This window comes from Toxorhynchites rutilus, chromosome 2, assembly GCF_029784135.1.
Source record: "Toxorhynchites rutilus septentrionalis strain SRP chromosome 2, ASM2978413v1, whole genome shotgun sequence".
Lineage (NCBI taxonomy): Eukaryota > Metazoa > Arthropoda > Insecta > Diptera > Culicidae > Toxorhynchites > Toxorhynchites rutilus.
Window position 1 is genome coordinate 272,437,016 of NC_073745.1, and position 25,975 is coordinate 272,462,990.

The following is a 25,975-nucleotide window of genomic DNA, read 5'->3' on the forward strand; positions in this document are numbered from 1 at the left end:
ATATTAGATCGCAGTTCAATTTCAACATAATTGCTATTATAGCCGGTCAATGTCGCATATTCATCCAAACAAATTCGTAAGTAATTGCCATGTATGTATATGGCCTCCACTTTTGCATGCATATGCCAGTTAGGCGCATTAAATGCCAACCAAATTTTAGGGCATATGATGTTATATATACGCTTGTTATGCGATTCAATGTTTGCTGGGTTATCTCTATATTAGATCCATTGGATATAATGATATACACCTAATGCCATAAGCTGAGTGAAGATATCATTTTAATATACCGTACACAACCGATTTAAATTTACACGGCCAATCAAGCTAGTAGAATATTGATTGAAATTGATACGAGGATTGATGGTCGCATCAATACCATCGAGACATTGAAAAAAGGTTAAAGGTCTGATTTACACGAAGCATATTTAGACTTCTGGACTCGTAAACGGTACAAACACCGCTGTTCAACAAGAAAATACGCTAATCGCACGAACGTTGTGATATTTCAACTACTATTCGACAGAAATGAAAACTATTAAAAATATGTTCGACGTGTATTATGATAGAAAAAAATTCATATCTAAATGAGTTCAAATAAATAGCACAGTTTTCGTAACTACTGAATAAGTACTTGTATTGATCAATAGAAGAAATTTTAATTCGCTAATGGTGACTATTAAGTGACAAAATATCCCTCGAAACTAATCTGCTTCTTCTGTGCAGCTTCAGCATAGGAAATACTGACAAAATATTATGTCTAATAACACTTTGATCGAAATATAATTTAAATTCTATCTTTTTCTTTTATCTATATAACACTCTCACTAAGTACGGCTATTAGTTTTCAACTCTGAACCTGTATTGCAAAAAAACCGGATAGCTACTTAAGCCGTAACTCCGTAATAGTAGTACCTTCTAATATTTTCTAGCACAGCAAAATTAGCCTAAACATTGAATTGATCGGGTTGAAGGCAACAGATTTCCATGAAAAGGAGAAGTGTTAAGGCATGCTGTCGCTTCCGTTGCACATTTTGTTCGTTTTCTCACATTCCGTTCACAATGTATTCATTGACGACCAGAAAGCGCGGCTGGTGACATTGAAATCACTCGTTTGGTCACCTAAAAACTGTTTCCAAAACCTTTTGAGGTAGATAAAGTGTGGAGAGACTGACCTCGTATGAAATTGAATACATGAAACGGGCAACTATATTACTTAACTATACTATAAATGTCATTTCTAAGTACTGTTGTTTGTTTCGTGTAGGATGGCTTTTCCCGGGCTCTACTCTGTCACGGTGGAACTCAGCGCTTCGCTTTCTTTCTCGTTCGTATCCTCATCGTCGTCACTGGATGGTTTCAGTTCGCCGATAGACCAAGCGCACACTCCCGCCAGGACGATGAGAATTCCAGCGAAGTAGAACGCAACGTCCCACTGTTCGGTGATGTCATAGACTAGCCCGGCAATTGGTGGTCCAACCAGGCTCCCAATTCCCTGTACCAGCAGGCACAAACCGTAGGCGATCGTGAAGTCGTCCAAACTTACCAACCGCACCATAATGATCGGTGTGAAGGAAAAAGTGCTCGCGAATGTGAACCCAAAAATGATGCTCAGTAATGTCATCGTTGGTAAGTAGACAACTCCAAAAGGCATCATCGCGATCGAAGCACCACATACTGGAAAGCAAGGGATAGGAACGATGGATGATGTGCTCCGGGAAGACATTAAAAACCCTGATTGTATGCTTACCAACTAAGCAAACCGCGTACGCTTTGGTAACGTCAACCCATGGTTGATCGCCGAGCCAGCCCAGTCCTACCATGCCAATCGTGTTGGTGATACCTACAATCGATATCGTATTCGCTCCGTCATTCTCGGTGAAACCGCTTGCGATCATGTAGTCTGGGATATAGAAGTATGGAATGATGTAACTGAAAACAGAGATTTTTTGATTAATAATAGGGACAAAATATTGATCATAGTTTGACTGCTCACCAAATGAACAACAGCAATGTCGATAGAGACATCATGCCAAACTTGTACTCGAAGAACAGCGAAAAATCGAACATAGTTTTCAGCGCCTCGATAAAACTGTCGTACCATGTCTGTGGAAATGTTGTAATTGGGTTACTACCAATGAAGGAGTATTTTCGTTTAAAAATAAGAAAAAAAAAGTGCACAGCGAACAGTTGCGAATATTGCCAATGATAAAATTGCATTTTTTGGATAATTTTTGACTAAAAAGTTGAATACGACTGCTATTTTAAAAATGAACAATTAATGAATGCTTGTGGTTCATCCAATAACGACGATTAAAAAATATGAACATGGGCGCAAAAATAAAGCAATTATGACGAAAATAAGCGAAATTTTTAAAGTTCATTCAAGAGCGAAACAGAAAATTATTGAAAATTACTGCTTTTCCTATAACAGCACCCCTAGTGTTGAGTTCTTTAATGGTTTAACATGATTTACGATCCGTTCTTATTACGTTACGATCTTTTTAGAATGTATAAAAGTATGCGGTATAGTGGAACTTACGGACGCTTACGCTGTGAATGAGAATTCTGAGAACAATCAGGACGAACGCCCCTAGGTAGGATGTTCATCTTACCAAAACTACGTATCTCACTGAACTACAGTCCAGAGAATCCATCTGCGAGAAGATTATCATTATTTTCGTGCCAGTAAGTAACCAAATTAGACGTTGAGGGGAAACCTAGTGGTCAAAACTGGCGTTCTGGGGTTTACCGCGAGATGTACCACATATAGCAAGAATGGTCATTCATGGGCAAAAAACGTACATCTTATCTGGTAAATAATTCACAGTTGCGGACTAAAACCCGAGATTTTCGTTACAAACGGAAGTAAGGACTCGAAGATCTGCAAGCAAAAGATGAGATATCTCATCAGTGTAAGAACGCTGACAAGTAATCATAATCGATTTTTTCATCAATTTCTAACGTGGAACGATGACGTGGGCATGGATAAATTCCTCGGCCATCCTGAAGCAACGATTCGTGTTTGGTAAAAAGAGACCTTTTTTTGTTTTTATGACGATCCAGCTCCCTAGTTATATTCTAAAATTCTGTCTCAATCTGTCATATGCGCAGTATTCAAATTTCGAATATTCATTCTATATTCATCGCGGAGTAAAGACTTTGTTTCGATGGATTACAGCCGGTCAAACTGGTTCCAATTGCTTCGCCATTTTGAATGCCGCAAAGGTACGCCAAAAGTTGACACGAAGAGTTGAAGTTAATGTGGCTAAATCCTTGGGAAGAGAGTTAGGAACATCTGATAAAATGGTGAAAAATATTTGAAGTAAATGGGTATTTTCATCAGGAAATATCGCCTGGTAGCATCGAATTAACAAATGGTCTGAGTTAAATCAGGGGGGACCTAGTTGCAAAATTAATAAATTCGAGTTATTGATTGCGTTAGGTTAAGCATTTTGTAAGCTTAAAGTTCATTGCACATTCCCAGTTTCCTCAGGTAGTCCTACTGTGGCTAACAATCCGCTCAAGCCTAGCAGTAAATGTCGCAACATTCAGTAACAATTGTTTGCCGGAAGCTGTCCGTTTTATTCGGAAGTGCCATGCAAATAACAATGCAGTCTTTTGGCCTAATAATGGTCTAATAATGAAGTTAAAGAAAAAATATTTTCTGGAGTTTTTTGACTCAATCATATCGCTTTCTTTGAATAAATACCAATAACGCATAAAAATACACAATAGCAATATCACAGAGACGTGCATAGCCTGTGACTACACAAGTTACGATTTTACGCGCGAGTACAGGAGTGTTAACGAAATGTTTTTTCTTGCAATTTTTCGGCTTTCTCCTGTACATTTTGCCAAATTTTCTTCGTTTCACCTTTCGTATCTTCTTCCCATAGCCGTTTCATTTTATGCAAAAACTTCTTACTCAGACTTTTCTTGTCTTCTAGATAAAGAGAATGAAACTTTCGAACTCGTTAAATTAACTAGCTCGACATTTTTATTGATTCTATCCTTCCAACCAGAAACATAACATCATAAACTTGTCGCATAGCACAACCGCTTACAACCGTTTCCTCACACATATTTTCAATAAAACATTCAGTATTGATGGAAAAGTCCTCTCAACGTTGGGTTTTACACACGAGAGACATAATACCATTTTTGGTAAAAAGTTCGTTTTCATAAATGCTCTAGTTCATTTTTCTAATCGTGAGCAAACTTGTTGCTCTTGTTGCTAGAAATATCGTTTCAGTGTAAATTCTGCTGGAGCTCCACTGATCAATTTTTTATTGGAATCAATGACGGAAAAATCAAGGATACATCAACGCTCCATAAGCAGTGCTTCGCGCTCCAGACGAAATTTCAAAAATGGTCTGTCCTAAAATTTTGCCGGGTTGAATCCATCCATCCTTTGTTGAACCGTGTAAAATATGCAATCCGAAGCTATCCAAATTCAAAAGTTGTTCTTCTCCAAGTTGCAGCTAATGACCAATTCACGGTGTGGTCCATCGACACAGTAAGAAGTTTGTTCAAATATGTAATTCCCAGGTCTACTTTAAAAGCTGCAGGTTGATCTCCGATGCTTGAGATCATCACAAGAATATTGACGTCATGTAATGATTTACCACCTCCTTCTCTTCTTCATTCCAAAATCAGACGTTCAGATCCATCTGTAGCCTCTTTGTAACCATGTTCAACGACTCGTCGAAACCAACGGCAATGTATAGCTTACAAAGATGAAACAAACATGAAACATTCTTCTCTATACAACCATGTCTTTTTCAGCAGTGCAGAGTGATTAATGACACATAACTGATCGCAGGCACCACACCAATCTGTAAAAAAATCATTTTTACAGATTGGTGACGAAATTTCCTGATATTCCCTGTTTTGCCCTGACGTTGTTTGAATTCCCTGGTATTCCCTGATTTTCAAGGATTTTCAAAGTAGTCAACATCCTGATCAATCAAATTTGATTCCAGTGTCGTTCTAGCCAGCAAGCAGTCAACAATCTTTGCTGAGGCTGAGAGTCAATTTGATAGTTTTCAAATTTACGTTTTAAAATAATACGAGATAATTGCGACAGCACCAAGCAAACCATTGGCTCTTTCTAGAGTCAGCAAAAATTTCTATTCAACAGATTTTATTTCAAACTAATTGTAGCTACCATCGTGTATCATCGAACAAAATTGAAAAATTAACTAGAACAGCGTGATAAAATATGCGTTTGCTTTCCTGCTATAGTGTGGACCGATAGCGCTCAATGCACATTGCACCGTACAAAAGTATGAAAGGTGTCATTTACGATTTTTGTTCAGAGTCGTACTAGCCAGCGGGTAATTACCCATCTTTGTAAATGATGAGAGTAATCTAAGATTGGATTTTTTAAAGCCTGAAAATGAGTAGCGAGAAAACTATCGGCCTTTTTCAGGGCCACCAAAGATTTGAACAAGAGTTCATTCTGGTTGTTAAACAATTCCTATCACACACATAATTTTTTCAGCCCAATACCCAATACCCAGCCCAATACTGCCCATGTTTGTATAGGAGACGTAAGCGACAAAATGAAAATCGAAAATCAACAATTGTCAGTATTATGTGCTATAAGCTAAATCTACGTTTGAATCACATTCTTTGCAGAGTGTGTCACGATAATATCTTATTACTTAGTGTTTACTAATAGAAAAATATAAGAAACCATTGAAACGCTGCTCATATAATTAATATTTTTTGTAAACTGCACTGTGATGAACAAAGAGAAGCAATTGTGTTTTTCAATGTTGTAATTACCTAAATTGAATCTTCAAGTAGATAGTAAAACAATCAGATCAGTTGTTAAAATAAAATAATATTGGCTCTTAGCATTATAATTCCTAGGAATCAACATCAAATTATTCCACATACTCAGCATTTACTCATACCGTTGGTGTAAGTCACTCCGCCATCTTTATGCGATTGATCGTTATTTCGGTAAATCGTGTTGCTAAAATTACCAACATTGCAGATTGCCTTTACATGAAAAAACACGAATCTGCTGTTCTTATCATATCCTAGAGTATTCAGGAAAAAGTACTATCATAGACTCGCAACAAATCCAGAGCACCTTTTCCAGATATTTCACTAAATTTCTTTCAAACCTTTTTGTTTTTATCCGATAACAACTGAAACTACCAACGGAGACGTTTTGACTATTATCGAAAATGTAAATACTAACGCTACAGACAGAGCAACCTGGTGATTACGTCTAGCTATGCGAACAAATGTTCATTGAAACGATTGATTGTCCGCATAAATAGACGCAAGTGTTTTCAAAATGGAAAAAAATATGTTTTAATCCGCAAAATCTCACAGCCCCTCTTTTTGTCGATAATATCCTTCAACTGGACAGATTAATTTATTGCTAGTAGGCAAAAAAAACAACAAAATTGCGTTTTCCCAACACTAATGGGGTTGGTGATTACGTCTCCTATGCAAACATGGGCAGAGTAGTCGTTAGATAACTAGGCCTACTTTAACTGGACTGCTCATTAACTGGGCAGTTGTTCCGTCTGCTGGGAACTAGGGGTGGACTGTATTTAGAAGGTTGCTCCCCTCGTGGAAACAACCGGTGCGTGGAAGGAACCCTTGTGTTCCTCACGCCTTGTTCAATGGGTGGGAGCCCCTTGTGGCTCCGCTCCAATGCTCTGAAAAGAGCATGTAACTCTTTTGGAATGTGTTTCAGAAAACTTTTCGTGGATTCGGGATTCGAGTAGCGCAGTATGAAACATGATGTATAACTATTTACATTTTCCTCATTTTATTCTTGAATTCACTAAATTTTCTATTTTACACTGGTAATAGTCTCATTGCATTGATACGCATGCGAATGCACCACTTTTTGCTGCTTGTGATTCTCTCGCTACTGATGCGCTCGATAAGCGGCTGCTGTTGTTGATGTTGTTAGTCTTGTGATATTGATGGTACAGTCATTGCTCCTCTTGCAATGCCGCTGCTGCTTCCTCCGTGGTTATTTCCTTCGCTGTTACTGCATTTACTGATTGTTGCTCTGGTTGCTCACTTGTTTGCTGGGCGATGGTTGAATGAAAACTGTCCTCATCCGCATAATCGGATGGCTCATTTTATATCCTCGTACCTCCTTGTCGAAAGAGAAGGGGAAGTGCTAAAGACGTCATTTATTTTCCCCTTCCGTACGCTTCGCGGACGGAACAGCAGTTACCAGGCGTTACCAGGGTTGCAACCCAGTTGAAAAGAAATTATGTATGAAAAATATATGTCATATTCGATTTTGAAGTTTTGCTGTGGACGGCATTGGAATATAATCTGTGATGTTATAAGAATTGACATTATGTTTGCATAAGAGTAATTCCAAATGAAATCGACAAATGACAAAACATGAGTATTTTTGATTCGAATGAAAGTGTGTATTCCGTTTGGGTTAGAGAAAATATGAGTTTTCCACAGCAATCGGGAATTTTTTGATTCAAGCGTAACTTTTGAAAAGGGTGTATCGATTTGAGTAAGAGAAATCTTTGATAATTTATATCTCAAAAACTATGAGTCGTACCGAAATAGTGTCTTAGAAAGAGTTATAGAGTATTGATGGTTGTATATGAAAAAATTGTACACTGAGAAAAAAAATTAGTACTCTTTTTTTTATTTACAAAATAAAAATTCAATTTGCAATATCCAAAATACATATTTATATATTTTTTTATTTTTTCATACTAAATAGAAGTCATGCAGAAAATTTTAAAAATGGGCCCAAGATGGTAAAACTATTTTTGACGAACTTTGTGGAACACCGAATTTTTAGGAATTTTCGAAACTTCTAATTTTTGTATGTTAACAATCATTTTTTAGCCACAAATTATGAATCCTGATGTGATTTAAAACAAAAAAGATTATTATCAATCTCCTAAATATAGCACATCTCAAAATATTTAAAAAAAATTCTAATTTATTGTCTTTTTTATAGTAAATGATCCCTTTTTTTTACGAAATGATTTTATGAATTTGCTTATAATTTCCAATAACTTTTCCAAATGCATCATCATGGTTCATTTTTGGACTCAAGCGTAACTTTTGAAAAGGGCGTAGAGATTTGAGTAATTTATATCTCAAAAAACATGAGTCGTACCGGAATAGTACCGGAAAAAAATTTTAAAAAAATTAAAAAAAAAACAAAGAGAAGAAAAATTACCACTCTTTTTTTTATTTACGAAATGAAATTTTAATTTGCGATATCAAAAAATATGCATTTTTTTATATTTTTTAAAATTTTTTCATATTTTATTTTTTATGAATCCTGATAACTTGTGGCTAAAAATGATTGTTCACATTCGAAAATTCCTAAAAATTCGATGTTCCACAAAGTTCGTCAAAAATAGTTTTACCATCTTGGGCCCATTTTTTAAATTTTCTGCATGACTTCTGTTTAGTATGAAAAAATTTTAAAAAAATTAAAAAATATGTATTTTGGATATCGCAAATTGAATTTTTATTTTGTAATAAAAAAAGAGTACTATTTTTTTCTCAGTGTACATTTTTTTCATATTCAACCATCAATACTCTATAACTCTTTCTAAGACACTATTTCGGTACTACTCATAGTTTCTGAGATATAAATTATCAAAGATTTCTCTTACTAAAATCGATACGTCCTTTTGTATTACTTTTTTTTTAGTTTTTGAGATATAAATTATCAAAGATTTCTCTTACTAAAATCGATACGTCCTTTTGTGGAGGCGATCTGGCGTAGTGGTAACATCCATGCCTCTCACGCTAAAGGTCACGAGTTCAATTCTCACTCCCGACATTCTTCCAAAAATGGAAGTAAAAGTGACGAACCAGCCAAATGAGTTGAAAGTCACTATAATACAGATAAAAAAGGTACGCTTGAGTCAAAAAATTCCCAATATTGTGAAAAACTTATATTTCCTCCAACCCAAACCAACCCAAACACACTTTCATTGGAATCAAAAATAGAAGTTTTTAAAATCTGCATTTTTGGAACAATTTCATTTGGAATTGCTGATAACAAAAACGCTGAGAAAATGCAATGTCACGTTTTCATGCAATAGTTTTAATGTTCAATAGTGTGTAAATATATTTGAATTGATGAAAATTGAAAATAACTTCTCCCTTTTTCCTTCATCACTCTGTTTTCCTGCCTATGCCGTCAATAATGAGCAACTAATATAGCAGAGAGACACAGAGTGGTAGCTGCAAATGAACTTTGAAGTTTAAAGCCAACATATTTTACTGGTTCATTCTATCATTCTATGTTTTTGGACTCCGACAATTTGACCGAAACATTGAATGGATCGCATCTCTATCTGCGACTCGCTTTATGAATGCAACGAAAACATGATCATCACGATTATATGTATGTTCAGTATCTGGTTAGTATAGTGGATGGGATAGCACATTTCAGCCAAACTAAAAAAAAAGTCGTGTTGTCAAAGAGACATTAGGTTAGGCGTTCTACTGTTTATAACTCGATGAGTATATTATTGAATAATTTTGGATGTTAGTCCTGGATCGCTGCCTTCAATTCGATCACTTGCGAGCAGCACTTGTTGGAACGTCACGGGTGATGTAAAATGGATCATTTACAATAACGGTGAGCGAAAGTGCTGTGCTGTGTTATGAAGCTTCTACCATAAGACAAGACCAGACAAAGAGGGCGATTTCGGACCAGTTGCTGATTGGTAAATTTTAAAGGGTTGCCAATGATATTTAAAAACACACGAAAAAATACATTATACATTTTGTCAAATATATACCGGGAGTTTGTGTTTTTAAAGAAAATTCTTTTAATCATCATCTAAATTTATATTATCGCCTTCAAAATAAACCTCTTCTGAAGCAATACACTTTTTACAACGAATAACTCAGTCATCGAAACTCTTTTCATAGCCGTATTCAGAAATTTCCTTCAGTTCACGCAGCGAATTCGTTTGTTTGTCTTCAATGCAGTCAAAACTGGTCCAACGAACAGGTAATTTGAGTTTTGGAAATACGCCCATGTCTCGTCGCCAGCATTTATGTATTTATGCATTCTGAGCCCACAGAATTTGATCATTCAAGCATGTCTTGATTGCGGTGAAAATTTCGAAGAAAATTGAGCTCTTTTGGCACTAGTCGTACTCGGACTTTTCTCATGCCTAAAACATCAACCACAATTTGACGAACGATCTCGTGAGAGATATTCAATTCACGAGCTGGCTCTCTTAAACTTAAATGACGATTTCTGAGCACTATTCCCTTTATGTTATCGATGTTTTCATCAGTTGAAGAGGTGGATGGTCGTCCTTGACGTGGGAAATCGTTCATGTCTTCTTGGCCGTCTTTGTAAGCCTTATACCATTCATACACTCGTGTTTTACGACAAAGTTGAGCCACCAAATGTATTCTGCCACATTTTCAACGTTTCGGCATAAGAAATTTTGTTTGCAACACAAAATTTCACAAAATATCTTTCACGAATAGAATTATACATATCAAGAATAGTCGAGCAGAAAAAAGTGAACTAGTTGATGAAAAGTGACATTAAGACCACTGACAGTAGAACCAACTTAAAACAAAAAGTTCAGCGGGAAGATTTAAAATTACAAATTTCCAGTATGTATTTGACAGAATGTACTTTTGTCTTAACTAGCAGTCACAATTGTTAACATAACAGAAAAAACGTTCAAGCTTTCTAGGGAAAAAAACTGATAACTATACAAAATATAAGAAGCGGAGTTGGTCTTTTCGATAATGTCCAGTTTAAATTATTTTCTGCGATTTAATTTCTGATGAAAATAAACTGTGAACTGTATTGTTTATTCGCACAATGGAATGGAGATTTGTGGGTTCTCTGCGCGGCCAAGAGAATGAAGGACGAAAGCATAGCAGGATGAGCAAGTATTATAACATGACCGCTGAGCTTCGCCTCTTTATTTATCAGTGACTCTCAAATCATGAATTTTTCTGTTTTTTTAACACTTTTGCCTTAAAAATTCACGCATGAAAAGGAACGAAAAAGAGAGAGAGAAAGAAATTCAGACGCTAATAGAAGATCGCAAGAAGATTCGAATAAAATTTAGGACAATCTATATTGCACTATAGCGAAATCAGAGACCCAAAAAAATGAACTTAAAATGAAATCATCATTAAGAAGCATTCATGCTGTGACAACAAACGAACGTGTCACATTCATTTTCGAATAATGAAACGTATCGAACGAGAGATCAAACGAATGACTTAAACAATGCCGGCTTCTGTACATTCCAGCGACATTATGAAAAAAAACTTACTCTCAGTATATACGAGTATGAAGGCATAATGAAAATCTGTTCGAATAGTTCAGATATTTTTAGTATGAGAGTATGATGGTAGTAAATGCTCGTGATGACACTTTTGAATGAATAATGGGTATGACATTTCGAATTCAAACGCGTAAATGAAATGGCCATGTGCTCGAGAATATGACATGAAAATTTGTACCGCGTGTAATGGAGACACTTGGTCGTTCACTCACGCGTGAACCATCATGTGTATCCATAATAGATCGATTTCCGCCACATACCTCATCCTTTTCCCTTGCGATAGTTGTCATGGAGTTTCGATAGATGTTAGGGCACGACGAAGCCTTCAAACGATAGCGGGGAGTGTTGAGAATAGCCCCGCGGTAGTGAATCGAGTTTTTGTGAACGCGCATATCCTTCAGGAAGTTCGAGTACCTCACTGAGTGATTGTGGGGCTGAGCTCTTCGCAGCCCGTCACGCTGTTTCGGTTTCAGTTTCCTCTGGTTGGGAACCATCAGCGTAACGGCTGTGTTCACGTTTGGATTGAAGATCTCATTCTCGTAGACAACGTCCAGCGATGTCCCACGGAAGGATCGACGACTTTCCTCGTCTTCGGCGTTTTTCGCCGCGATGGCCACCTCATCCAGGGACCATGTGCTTCCACCACCACGGGATTGCAGCTCCTGCTGTCGTTCACTGCTGAGGTATTTTTCCTCCAGCGAGGTTACACTGAGGGTTCGCGGGGTGAGTTTTACCCCATGGCTTTCGTGGCTTTCTTCGTCGCCCGGATAGCTGGAGAGCTTTTCGCTGGGGCTCAACGTTTCGGAGCTCGCGAGTTTAGCTTGGAATGGTTGGGTTTCCTCTACTGGTGAGGGTTCTTCTTGCAGTTTTTGGAAGGTTTCCTTTGCGAGGATAATCTGGCGTAGAGAGCGGCGACTGCCGCTTTGAGGATGCGGATGGAGCAGGTTATGTTCATGTTTGAAAAATGTTGGCAGTGTTAGTTCACTTTGATATTTCTTGGAAATTGCAGGATTGTCAGGTGGGATCACCTGATTCGCCTCGGTATTCACGTTTGTAACGAGTGTGTCCAAGAGGTGCTCTTTTGGAACTCCCGTTTCGAGTAGTTTTTTAAGTTCGGTCAGACAAACGCTAGAGTTGGAGAAGGTCTGCATGCTCTGAGATCGGCTTTCCAACTTACTTTCCTCTATCATCCAGTCGGGGTCCCGCATCAGAGCCCCCATCACACATAGGTTGGCTAATGTTCCCGCGAGAATTAGAGTGGTTCCACGCCAACCAAAGTTCTCAATCAACCACTGAGTTAATGGCGCGTACAGAAAGGTACCGATGCCAGTTCCCGAGGCGCCTATTCCCGTCGCAAACGTACGTTTCTTGTCGAACCAGAAGGCGATCGAAACCACGGCGGTAACGTATCCGACTCCCAGACCCAACCCTGAGATAATACCAAACGTTAAGTACAGCTGCTCGACGGATTGGCATAAGGATGACAGCACGAAACCAATCGTTGCGACAAGCCCTCCGATCATGGTCATCTTGCGACAGCCAAACCTGTCTACAAGGTTCGACATTATAGGTCCAACCAGCAGTGGAACGGCGATGAAGAGTGAACCGATCCATGCCGTTTTCGATTTCGACTCCTTGAAGTAGTACAACAGTTCGGTGTAGATCAGACCGAAGGAAAACGAGATACCGTCCATAATTAGTGAGATGATCAACGACGCCAGCACCACCACCCAGCCATAGCCACCGTCCGGTATTTTAGGTTTTGGTTTTTTCATCGGTTCATGGTAGGAGGAAATAATTGAATCCGCTTCCGATAGTTCGGAATTGAGGCGAGTCTTCTTCCTGGCAGGATCGAATACGGTCAACTGAGACATCATGCGTCGATCGCTGTCTCTCTCATCATCTGAAAGATTACAAAAAGTTACCTCATTTGCATTGAGTAAGGTAGTTTTGATGGATTCCAGCTGCTCTTTACCAAAACGTGATGTTCCGTTCAGATTGTTGTTGTTATTTCGCTTTTTGTCATTTGTGTCATTTTGGGCCGAATAACCGTTATCACTAATGTCGGTGATTTGGATTTGGACGACCATTTTACGCGGCTATTTATTATCGCGCTCCTGTTCGCTCTTCGAATATTTGTTTTCAAACGACCGATTAAGACTTTTACTTTTGATTGGCATGCGCCGTGAGCCACTTTTCCGAAACTTTCGATCTATTAATACAATTTTTTACACAAATTTTGCTCTACTGGAATAGTTTCCAAACATCAACAGCGATTCCGCGTTGTAGGCAACTAGCAAAGCACATCCAGCACTCGTATTTAGGCACGGAAGCCTTCGCAACGCCAGATAGGACTTGGACTTGAATAGAATACAACGTGAGGAGACTTTGTGGCCCAGCTGAGCGCTAGCAAGTCGACCTTTTGGACCGTTGACGTTGGTCTGCGTGTGCGTGTGCGCCAAGCCAAACAAGAATAGAATACTAGCACTGCCCTAGACCTCGAAAGCAATCCGAAATGTTCTTAACGAGCGCGGTATGTCGCGGTGACTGACGGTACCTGCTGTTGTTCTATCGCTTACGAAGTTTACTGTGACTGTTTTCTTCTTTGCGCTGCGCAAAAACAAAAATACACACAAGCAGACGTTGGCGAGGATCGAGGTGCGATGCTGGTGGCGTCGCTGGCGCAGGAATGGCAAAAAAGCAACACCGTTACTTTGACTCCTGATTCGTTGGAACTGATCTTGTGGCACGTATGGTCCTCTGGCGGGTGGTGGCGTTATTCACTTGTATTAACGTCGATAACTTGAGCTGGGTAGATCTGAGGCGGGGATCCTTTGGGGAGTACCGTTGACTTTTGCTTACTGTACTGGGAAAATCTTTTTTCCGGATGTAATACATAGGTGTCGCAATCAGTTGGTTCAATTCGGTTAGCACTGGTTTTCTTTTCATCAAGCCGGTTTCGGGACGGGCTAACGCACGAATACACGAGCTTTTCTTTCTCTCTCTCTGATAATGTCACAGGAGTGTACCCCAAGGGTAAAAGTACGTTCTAGGAACACGATCCACTGGAGTAAAAAAATATTATTCTCACGAACCTAGTCGTGTCAAGCTTTTCGTCCTTTGAAGCACAACCACATCTTCTCGGAGAGTAACACTTAACTGGCACTTCGAGCGTTGCCTTCAAGCAGCAATTGCAATATAGCTCACGGAGTACTTAAAAATCACAGCGTTCTTCGCGGGAATCTCCTTCGATATTCGCTCTGCAGACAGACAAGCGGAATAATTTTCCGTCACACGGTTACACTGAAAAATCGGTTCTGACGCACGGCGGCTTCCCACGGCTTGATTGGTTTATTTTTACCCGAGATTTGAGTTGTATTGCAGAAAATCGCTCGTTCTTTCTTTCTTCCTCCCTCTCTGTATGTGTCCCAAACAATATCGGTTGGCCGGAACTGGCTGACGTCCACTACCAATGGATGGGGCTAGTCGTTCACTTTTGATCGGGGAACAACAAGCGGCTGGTGTGTGAGTTGTGTGCTAACTCTGAAAATAGATTCGCAAGAGAGGTAGAAAAACGTGAGTTCGTGATATAATGGATCTTCTACTGAGATGTAAACAAGTTTTTGGTAAATCCGTACATGGTTTAATGATGACGTGAATTTTTAAATGCTCATAAATGTTTTAAATAAAGCTGAACTTTCTTTGTCAGTTTCTTCAATATTACTGCTCCCTGCTGCTATTGAAACGCGATTTTTAATTACAATTAATACAAAATCCAAATGACAACGAAATATATTTTCGACCACCAAAGATTTATCTAATACCTATCTCTATACCGTTAAATTTAACGGGAATAATTTCATTTGGGTGAACTGTGTCCTGCAATCAATTCAGATTAGATCTCACAGTTTAGATATCTTCGGCATTTAATTAATGTGCTTCAGTACAAGGTATGTTTCGAGATAAAATCGTTCACAGAAAAAATCATAAAATCGTTCATCCGATTTCGTGGAATGTGGAATAAGAGTACAAATTATTCCATCAATCACTGTATTCAGCACATTTGGCTTAAAATTTGTTTTTTTAATGTAGCAAAGCTTTGATACTTATTACTTTTTGCTCTTATCGTACGTTTTTGGAAGATTTGATAACATTTTTTTACAATCCAAATCGAAGAGTTTTGAAAAAAACGAAAGAGAAGAAATCGTACATAATCAAAATTGAATAATAGAAATAAATTGATATTTTTACTTGCTCCTTTCACTGGAACCAGAGTAATTTTTGAGTACCAAGTGACCAACGTTTCCCTCGCAGGATAATGTGGATGTAACCCCGGACAGCCGAAGCCCTCTGATGTGGCAGTTACATGTCGACCGGAACCAGGGACCACGCACCCGGACGTTTTCCTCGAACCACGACACAAAACATACTCTCTCGTCGTTCCGCAAGAATTGCAGGACGAAACCTTATGCCGGAAACCAGGAAAGCTTCAATACTAGAGCTTGAGCTTGAGCTTGGGTAGACTGTACAATTCGTAGTTGCTCTCCGTGATTGACATGAACCAACTAAATTGCACAAAGAACACACAGAATGACGCTTGGGACTAGCAAATCATTCTCGTTGTGTAATTTTCGGTGATTCGAGCTTTAAATGGTCAATAACGACGCCGGCCACGTCCTTACAGTCACCAGGGGAGGGAAAGGAATGCTAGTATGATATTCGCCACCCGAAGGCCAGAAGGGTCGCCTCTATAGCGTGGTTCCCTAGCGTTTATCATGGAAGGGATAGTTGTTAGTGGGAATTGTTAAGAAAAATCAGGATTCACTGTGGTAAGTGATGTGATTGTGTAAACGCGAATTATCGACCATTCGAAAAAAAAAAATCTGAAAATCTTATATGTCACGACACGTGGCAGAAAAAATAATTATTCGACTAGCTATATATTGTATTTTTCATCCCGCGAACTCGAATCGCGATGGGAGAGAGTTAACTGTGGGAAACCTGAGAAGGTAACCGGTATAACTCCTCTATACCTTATCAAACTGGCGATATATTCTCTTATTCATAGCGCAGTGTGTATTTAACCTCAATTGTGGTGACTGAGAGTTATTTTAGGGAAACCTGAGAAGGTAACCGATAGAGCTCTTCTAAACTTCTTCTAAACCGTCGATAAATTCCGTTAATATTCGAGTATTTTGTATGAAAATTCAATTCTGCCGATTGAGAGTTACGTTTGGGAAACCTGAAAAGGTAACCGAGAAATCTCCTCCAAACCTAATCAAACTGACGATATATTCACTTATTCAACGCGCGTAGTGTTTATTTAAGCTCAATTACGAAGACTAAGAGTCCACATTTTCTCACTCACAAACTAGTTTTCCAACAAAGTATTTTAACCTTGGCATCGGTAATGATCACTGGAATTTGAAAACACTTACTCTCCCTCTCCTAACACCGAAGAAACTCTCACCAGGAAAGCTTCAATACTAGATACTAAAAAGCATATTTTTTTCCGCGGATCCGATGGAGCTCTGGGGGCAACGCATCCACCCGGCCCAAACGCTCAACTACAAAAACTATAACTCAGCGATGACGCTAGCTATCCAATGGAACATGAATGGCTACTTCAACAACTAGCTGGACGGTCAATACAGATCGATACAAAGAACAAACTCAAATTACTACCATTCTGTCGCAGTAGGGGTTCGCCAGCCATTTCAGTTCACTGAAGTGAACCTAAACACTAAACTTCGAGCGAAAAGATAAGAAGAAAATCAACTATCGCACCCGGTGATAATAATCTCTTGCCGAATCCGAGGATCCCCAACCTATAGAACGAGTTAATCTACGCTCTGCGCAGTTTCAGTGGTTCATCCTAGGAGATTTCAAAGCGCACCACCAAACGTGGGGTAGCCCCAGTCACAACCGGCGTGGAGTTACCATCACGGAAACTATGGAGAAGGTGGATCTTGTAGTACTGAACGACGGGACACCCACCTTCGTTCAAGACCCCATCGAAACGGCGATAGACTTAAGATGACGATCCCAACCCACACATCAATCAACCCTTCAATTTATGCGAACTCAACATGGCACTTTCCGTCGCCGAGAGAAAATCAGCGGGACTGGACGTGATAGGGTAACCGCTTCTCGCGAAGCTTACCCCAGGAGATGAAACGAAACTGCTGGGAATCCTCAACAAAATCTGGATTGAGTCAACACTGGACTGGACCCAAAGCATGATTGTCCCAATTTGAAAAAATGCAGACAAAATCGGCCGGAGATAAGTATCTGACAACTACTGCCCGATTTCACTAAGCATGGAGAGTATGGTCAGTCGACGGCATCTTTCCGGGAACCATCTACTGGACTTCGACTACGATCACGGGGGCGATCACGTATCTAGCCACTAGGGTGCCATGAAAATGGTCATCTCTAATTTCAAAAAAGTTACCTCATGAAAAATGTTCACCACCTCGAAAAAAACCCTATGCTGAATTTCAGATTAATCGGACTTAAGGGAGAGTTTTTATTTTATGTAACTGCAAATCTGTTTTTTTTATGTAACTGTAAATCTTGACGTGTCATGCAATTTTTAAACATTTGGCACTTTTTTTTTAAACCATGATTTCCGGTGATTTTGCGGTTTTCAAAAAACTCAAATTTTAACGTTTGTGACACCCCAGTAAATGAAGTCCGAATGAGCTAATATTTTGCATAGGGTATATTATTGTGCAAATCAACATTTCGTAGCAACTTCCGAATGAAAAATCGGGATAACTATTTTTATTGGCACCTAAAACCATACTTTTTGTTTCGCACTCCGAAAAAAAAAGTCCCAGAATGCCGATTTTTGACAAAAAATTTTTTTCGAGACGACACTAGATCTCGACGTTTCATGCAATTTTAAGACATTTGGCATCAAAAAAAAGTTTTCGTTAACTCCGATTTCCTTTACTCCCCCCTTGGGTGATTTTTCGATTTTCAAAAAACTCAAACTTTGACCACTTTGCGCCACTCTCCCTTAAGTCCGATTAAGCTGAAATTCGGCATAGGGTGTTTTTTCGAGATGGTGAACATTTTGTATAGGGTAACACTTTGAAATTTAAGGTCGATTTTTTCCCATACATTCATTGGCACCCTACTAGCCACCCTGTGTTATGCTCTGAATGAAGCAAGGCCAAAAAATCTTCCCACTGAGTTTGCTACGTTGGACATCTCCAAAACATACAAACGAGCATGGACACCGGGGATCCTGCAGTAACTCAATAGTTGGGGTATCGGAGGCCACATGCTTCACTTTGTTAAGGGCTTCTTGAGCATCCGGTCATTCCGGGTAGCGATCGGAAACGAAAAATCGAGGGAATTCGCCGAGGAAACCGGAGTCCCCCAAGGTCCCGTACTAGCTGTGACATTGTTCCTCATAAAAGTGAACAAGATTTCCGAGAACCCACCAAAGAGCATCCGTATCTTCGAATACGTGGATGATGTGATGCAAATGGTAATGGGTGCCTCCGTGAAGCTGTCAGGGAAAATCTAATCCAAGCCCTTTCCAAAAATTAGTTCACGTTGATAAATTATGGGCTCAGAACAAATTCGGTGTAAGTAACTTGAACGATTTTCTCTACATCAACTTTCGTTAATGACTCAGTTGCAAAAATGTTCTATTTGAGTTTGAGCCGATAGATGAGGGTCTGATCTATCTTCCAAGTTGTCAAATACAGCTGGGAATGTGTTTGCAGCTAAGTTATGACCAAAATGAGTGTCGACGAAGAAAAAATCGAACATGCCACTTACACCCCTTTCCTTCTGGGCCTCTCAAATGTATTCCGAGATGCAACACATTACGGATCCTTGGAATCACCATCGACCGGAATATGTCTTTTTTCTGCCTAAACCTTGATCTTCTTTGTTTTAAAGAGGCTTCGAACTTTTCAGTACATTCGCCTCTATCTGTCTCAACCACATCAAGCTCCTTAATTGACTTGCTGGCCGACAAGCTAACGCCAATTGGGACACAAGAATAAATGTGTGTAACGCTATTGTGAACTCTTGCCTCACAAACGTGCTGGAACTCACTCTACTAAGCATCCGAACCCTGCTGGATAAATTCTTCTCGAATACCATCGTACCATCAGAACCACCTCCGGTCTCCTTCCGTCCACTCCTGCGGATGCAGTCTGCGCCGAGAAAGGAAAGTTGCCATTCCCTTTCTACATAAAAAAAGCAATTTTCCATCGAGCGATCCGTTTCGCCAACAGGACCGAATAATGAAGGCTTCTTTCATTAGTCAACCGTCAACTGTCTCCTCAGTGAAACAACTGACCTGGAACACACACCCATCTCCAAAGTCCACTGCTGCGGAACCAGGGACTGGAAACGAAAATAACTGAAAACAAACTCGTCAAGAATACAAAGTTGGGTCGGAATTGTCGAACAGGACGGGTCACTTGCGATAGGATGATTAGGGATAGGTGTATCGGACCCCGATCTCACGATCTGTTATCGCGTCTCAGGCGCGTGTAATATTAGGCTGTCAAAAAAGTCCTGCGGTATTTTTTTTTTATTTTCATTTGTTCATAAAATTAGTTACAATCATCTGTTTTAAGTCAAATATGCGCCGTTTTGTTCGATGATTTGTTCCCAACTTCATAATACCCCTGTTATAGAAGCTCGCTTCCTTATTGGCAAAAAACTCGGATAGCCAATTTTCACAGGCCTTTTTTGTGGCTAACTTCTGACTACCTAGCTCGTTCGCCATGGACAAAAACAGGTGGTAGTCACTTGGTGCAAGGTCCGGACTATACGGCGGATGCAAAAGAACCTCCCATCCGAGCTCCCGGAGCTTCTGGCGCGTCACCAAAGAAGTGTGTGGCCTGGCGTTGTCCTGATGGAAGTTGTTGTCCAGTTGTTGGCAGTACAGGTTCGAATTGAGCGTTTGGCCATAGGGAAGCAGCTCATAATAGATTATTCCTTGACAATCCCACCAAACACACAACAGAACCTTCCTGGTCGTTAATGAGGGCTTGGCCACCGTCTGAGTCGCTTCAGCGGGCTTCGACCACGACCGTTTGCGCTTCACGTTGTCGTAAGTGACCCACTTTTCATCGCCAGTCACCATCCGCTTCAGAAACGGGTCGATTTTGTTGCGATTCAGCAGCGATTCACATGCGTCGATACGGTCAAAGATGTTTTTTGCGTCAACGTGTGTGGCACCCATACATCGAGCTTCTTTGTGAATCCAAGCTTCTTCAAATGGTTAATAACGGTTTGATGACTTATCCCCAGCTCTTGGCCGATGCTACGGCTGCTACTATGCCGGTCTTTCTCGGCTAATTCAGCGATTTTGTCGCAATTTTCGACGACAGGCCTTCCGGAGCGTGGCGCATCTTCGACGACCTCTACACCAGAATGAAAACGTTGAAACCATCGTTATGCGGTGGAAATGGAAACTGTATCGGGTCCATAAACTGCACAAATTTTATTGGCAGCTTAAGATGCATTTTTGCCTTTGTCATAGTAGTACTGTAAAATATGTCGGATTTTCTCTTTATTTTGCTCCATATTTGCGACACTATAACTCACGAACGACTTAACTAAACAAAACACTGTCAAGGACTATTATAGCGCGCAAAAATACCTTTCCAACAAGCTATAGTATGACTCGATACAATGAATACAACTAGAACTACGCGCTTACAACGACACCTCGCGGAAATACCGCAGGACTTTTTTGACAGCCTAATATTTTCACATCGGAAATGGCTGCCGCACACATCTCCGCGACACACCAATCAAACCACCCCATTGTCGTGTTAACTGACTCAGCCGCGTTGTCGCTGCACTAGAGACCGCATTGGAGACACCGAGGCACCTTTGGATAGAGCAAATATTCAGAGATGCCCGACCATATACCACCTTCGTGTGGATTTCGGGCCACTCCGGTATGGAATCCGGAAATGAAAAGGCAGACAACCTCGTAGGGTTTGGTCGACTGGTGAAGTTCTACACCAAAAGAGTCCCGGCAGAGGATCCCTAACATGGACTAGCTAAATACTCGAAGATAGGTATAATGAATAATACACAACCAGACGAGGCAGCTCACGTGAGTAGCTCCTTCGTAGAATGAAGGCCGATGTAAACAAAAATGCCGTCTCTAGATTGTGAACGGGTCACACAGCGTGGGCAGAGGGGATTTTCAGAGGCAGTATTACATATGCCGTGTTCACCAAACAGTGGAACACGTACTTATCGTCTGCCCCCAGTACGAAAATCCGGGGACAACATATGACATCATCAGAGACGCATCTGGAGACGATGTCACGACAATCACCAAAAAGATAATCTTAATGAAGGACATCAGACATAACCATATATAACCGAGGAACAGCTAGTACAAAGAGGACCCACCGACAGCGGATATGCTAAACAAAGACTAAGCACGGAACATGACATCGGAAACGGATACCAGTCGAATGAGCTTATCAACAAAACTATTGAAGACCCAGGTAACCGACATGGACACGGATATGGAATTAATTACTGAACATGACACAATGGGGAGGATGTATTAACCACGGATTGTACTGAAACCGTTGGTAATGTGTTTCTAAGGACAAAACTGTTGTCCACTCTACTGCTAGTGGTAGCAAGACCTCAGAGTTGCCTAAGAGGAGGAACAACTATCTATCTGCTAAAGCTACGCTGAGAACGCTCCCTTATAATCGTCTGGTTTTCTTTCGTGTGGGTAGTGCACATTCATGATACTGGAGATGAAGAAATGGTCGTTACTACTTCACTTGCACGTCCTCACGCTAATCGACTACCAACCACGTTGGCACATTATTCCAAGCACTACAAACCCGGTTCCCAACTCGTTGGTGGAGCCACAAATCTGCTAGAAGGCAGCAGCTCGATGCCTACATTTTCACACCTTCTGTCCTGTAGAGCGAAGAAATCGGGTAGCAGAGTGAGCTGATGTTCCATGTTCCATGTTTTGGATCGTGTTACTTATTTTGTCGCTTAAATCGTTTTCGATTGTTCCGGTTCATAATTTCTTTTTCGTTTGTTTTGTATCATATTTCGTTTTCCAGGGCGGCTTGTTGTGCCTTCCTCAAACCTATCTCCCAGAAACACTATAGGGCAGGGTGGGGGTAAAACGAACATGTTAAGAAAAACTTCAATTATATCTTTGGAAACTCATGTTTCCCAAAACTTTGATGCAGTTTCTTGCAATTCAATATACTGTTTTCTACCAAATTGGTCAAATATTAGGCTGTAAAAAAGTCCTGCGTTATTTCCGCGAGGTGTCGTTGTAAGCGCGTAGTTCTAGTTGTATTCATTGTATCGAGTCATACTATAGCTTGTTGGAAAGGTATTTTATATATAATATAGTCCTTGACAGTGTTTTGTTTGGTTAAGTCGTTCGTGAGTTATAGTGTCGCAAATATGGAGCAAAATAAAGAGAAAATCCGACATATTTTACAGTACTACTATGACAAAGGCAAAAATGCATCTTAAGCTGCCAATAAAATTTTAGCAGTTTATGGACCCGATACAGTTTCCATTTCCACCGCACAACGATGGTTTCAACGTTTTCATTCTGGTGTAGAGGTCGTCGAAGATGCGCCACGCTCCGGAAGGCCTGTCGTCGAAAATTGCGACAAAATCGCTGAATTAGCCGAGAAAGACCGGCATAGTAGCAGCCGTAGCATCGGCCAAGAGCTGGGGATAAGTCATCAAACCGTTATTAAACATTTGAAGAAGCTTGGATTCACAAAGAAGCTCGATGTATGGGTACCACACACGTTGACGCAAAAAACATCTTTGACCGTATCGACGCATGTGAATCGCTGCTGAATCGCAACAAAATCGACCCGTTTCTGAAGCGGATGGTGACTGGCGATGAAAAGTGGGTCACTTACGACAACGTGAAGCGCAAACGGTCGTGGTCGAAGCCCGCTGAAGCGACTCAGACGGTGGCCAAGCCCTCATTAACGACCAGGAAGGTTCTGCTGTGTGTTTGGTGGGATTGTCAAGGAATAATCTATTATGAGCTGCTTCCCTATGGCCAAACGCTCAATCCTTTTTTCTCTGCACTGAATATTATTTTTATTTATTTATTTATTTATTGATACACAAATCATTGTAGCGTAAGGAATTCTCCTTTTCATGTACTACATTTAGTTTGAATTCATTGAGCTCTTCAATCTACTTTTACTTATCTATAATTTTTAATTTAACCAATTAATTTTGTTGATTCCTCCTGTTAAACCATTTAACGCATTCCCTATGAAATCCACTCACACTATTAATACTCTTAATTTCGTTAGATAACTGATCCCAAAAACCAATGCCCCTGACAAACAATGTATTTGCATAATGCGATGAATTATATCGTGGTATCACATAGTTCCTACTACGATTACTACGAAAGGCAGTCAGTTTTTCATATAAGTATGTAGGGGAACGAAAATGAATAATTTTGAACAAAGTTAGACATGCTCGCAACTTTACAAATTCATGGAAGGGACAGCCCAGTAGATGATGCTTATGAGACACTCTAGAAAATCTACCTAAATTAAAAACATATCTAATACAACAGTTTAAAACAATTCTAAATCTGTCAATCGCTCGAGCAGATGCATTCAACAGAAAAACTTCTCCATACATAAAATGAGGAAGAAGCAATGATTTAAACAGACGTAACTTTATAGGAGTTGGAAGCATGTAAGATGAAAGCCTCAAATGTCGTAAACCAGCGAATATTTTGCTACATTGTTTATTAATGTGTTTGTCCCGTTCTAGATTGTTTTGGATGATAAACCCTAGATTACAAGCCGTGTCAACGTAATCTAATTTCTCGGTGCCTAAGAACAAGGATGGTAACTCGCTATTTTGATTATTTCTGGCAATAAACATAGCTTTAGTTTTTGATGCATTCACTGGCAGCATGTTCCGAATCGACCATCGATAAATTCTACCCAAATCAAAATTTATGAAGTCAGATATCATAGGTACTGGTAAACCTTCTACGGCTAAGTAAAGTTGCACATCATCCGCGAACATGTGAATCTTGCAGTGCTTCAGAACAGATGGTAGATCGTTGATAAAGCATGAAAATAACAAGGGGCCCAAAATTGAACCCTGAGGGACACCAGACATAATTGGAATGTGTTTGGAATATTTTCCATTTGCAAAAACAGCTTGCGTTCGTTTCGATAGATACGAGTGAATCAAGCTAACAGCTGAACGGCTGAACGAAAACTCAGAGGATAATTTTTTCAAAAGTTTAGTATGCGATACTTTATCGAAGGCTTTAGAAAAATCGATCAATATTAAAACAGCAACACCTTTCCTATCAATAACCAAGTGAATATCATCGTGCACTTTCAAAAAGGCAGAAGTTGTGCTATGTCCACGGCGAAAACCTGATTGAAGATGGTGCACCTATCAATATGGTCTTGAATTTGATTTTTTATCAATCGTTCAAAGACTTTTGACAGGGCGCACAGAATGCTTATCGGTCTTAAATTAGCCAAATTAACGCTTTTCCCTTTTTTTTTGAATAGGAATTATTTTAGAAAATTTCCAAGCTTGCGGAAATTTAGAAGAAACAATAATAAGATTGAATACGAGGGTCACTATTTATATTTCGGGAATAGGAACAAAAACAAGTAGTTAAGCTGCGAATATATTTTTATTGTTTTTCAAAGTACTCGCCACGATGATCGATACACTTTTGCATGCGCTTAAACCAATTTTCAAAGCATTTATTCCAATCGACACGAGCCTTTTTTTGAGCGATTGTCAAATTATGTGGGATCCAACGTTAACATAATTTAAGTGTTCATGTAAAATCGCATATATGCTGGTGGAACTAATGCTTAGGGATGCCTCAATCTCACAATAGGTAACATGACGATCTTGCTTAATCATTTCGTGCACAGCATCGATGTTTTCTGGCACTACAGTCGATTTTGGACGACCTTCACGAAACTCGTCGGACAGCGAACTACGACCACGATTGAATTCACTATACCAGCGATACACAGTGGTTTTTGATGGAGCTTCATCGCCAAAAGTCAAATTAAGTTGGTTGACGTACTCTTGTTGTGATAATCCACGTCGAAAGTCGTAAAAAATCATCGCACGAAAATGTTCACGATTCAGTTCCATTTTTTTGCCGAGACCAAACTTTCAACTAAATATAAAATAAACAAATAGCATCCGTATGACAAAATGTTCTGAGTACGTATATCGTCAAAAATGTCAAACTTTACGATGGAACCGTCAGATGGACTCACATGACATCAGTGTTGCCAATTCCCGAAATATAAATAGTGACCCTCGTATAAATCTCAATACAGGACAAACCGAAGGAAATAAAAGTTTGATGAATTTCAAAGGAATTTCATCAAAACCCACTGCATCAGATTTAATTGAGTTTATTGATATAATAATATCGTTATCAGAAATTTCTGAAAATGCAAAACCATTCGTATTTACTGGAGGAATAGGGAATAATTCGGACCTGTACTGCCAACAACTGGACTGTTTGAAGGTAGCACTCATGCAGAAGAGGCCATCTTTGATAAACAGAGGCCGCATTGTCTTCCTTCAGGACAACGCCAGGCCACACACTTCTTTGGTGACGCGCC

At 39.8% G+C, this 25,975-nt stretch overlaps 1 protein-coding gene across 7 annotated transcripts in view; it reads right to left on the reverse strand.

The window, feature by feature from the left end:
• Nucleotides 1-553: 553 nt before the first annotated feature.
• Nucleotides 554-25,975, reverse strand: part of LOC129768720 (uncharacterized) — a 75,040-nt gene continuing 49,618 nt past the window's right edge. For 5 of the 7 annotated variants that reach the window (XM_055770540.1, XM_055770544.1, XM_055770543.1 and 2 more), the window contains exons 2-6: nt 11,576-14,858; nt 11,304-11,339; nt 1,997-2,106; nt 1,751-1,932; nt 554-1,677 (exon numbers count right to left, since the gene is read on the reverse strand). In XM_055770540.1, the coding sequence (XP_055626515.1) occupies nt 1,286-1,677; nt 1,751-1,932; nt 1,997-2,106; nt 11,304-11,339; nt 11,576-13,405 (2,550 nt within the window). In that variant the 5' untranslated portion in view covers nt 13,406-14,858 and the 3' untranslated portion in view covers nt 554-1,285. The remainder of the gene's footprint in view (nt 1,678-1,750; nt 1,933-1,996; nt 2,107-11,303; nt 11,340-11,575; nt 14,859-25,975) is intronic. The other 2 variants (XM_055770547.1, XM_055770546.1) reach the window with 2 other exon arrangements.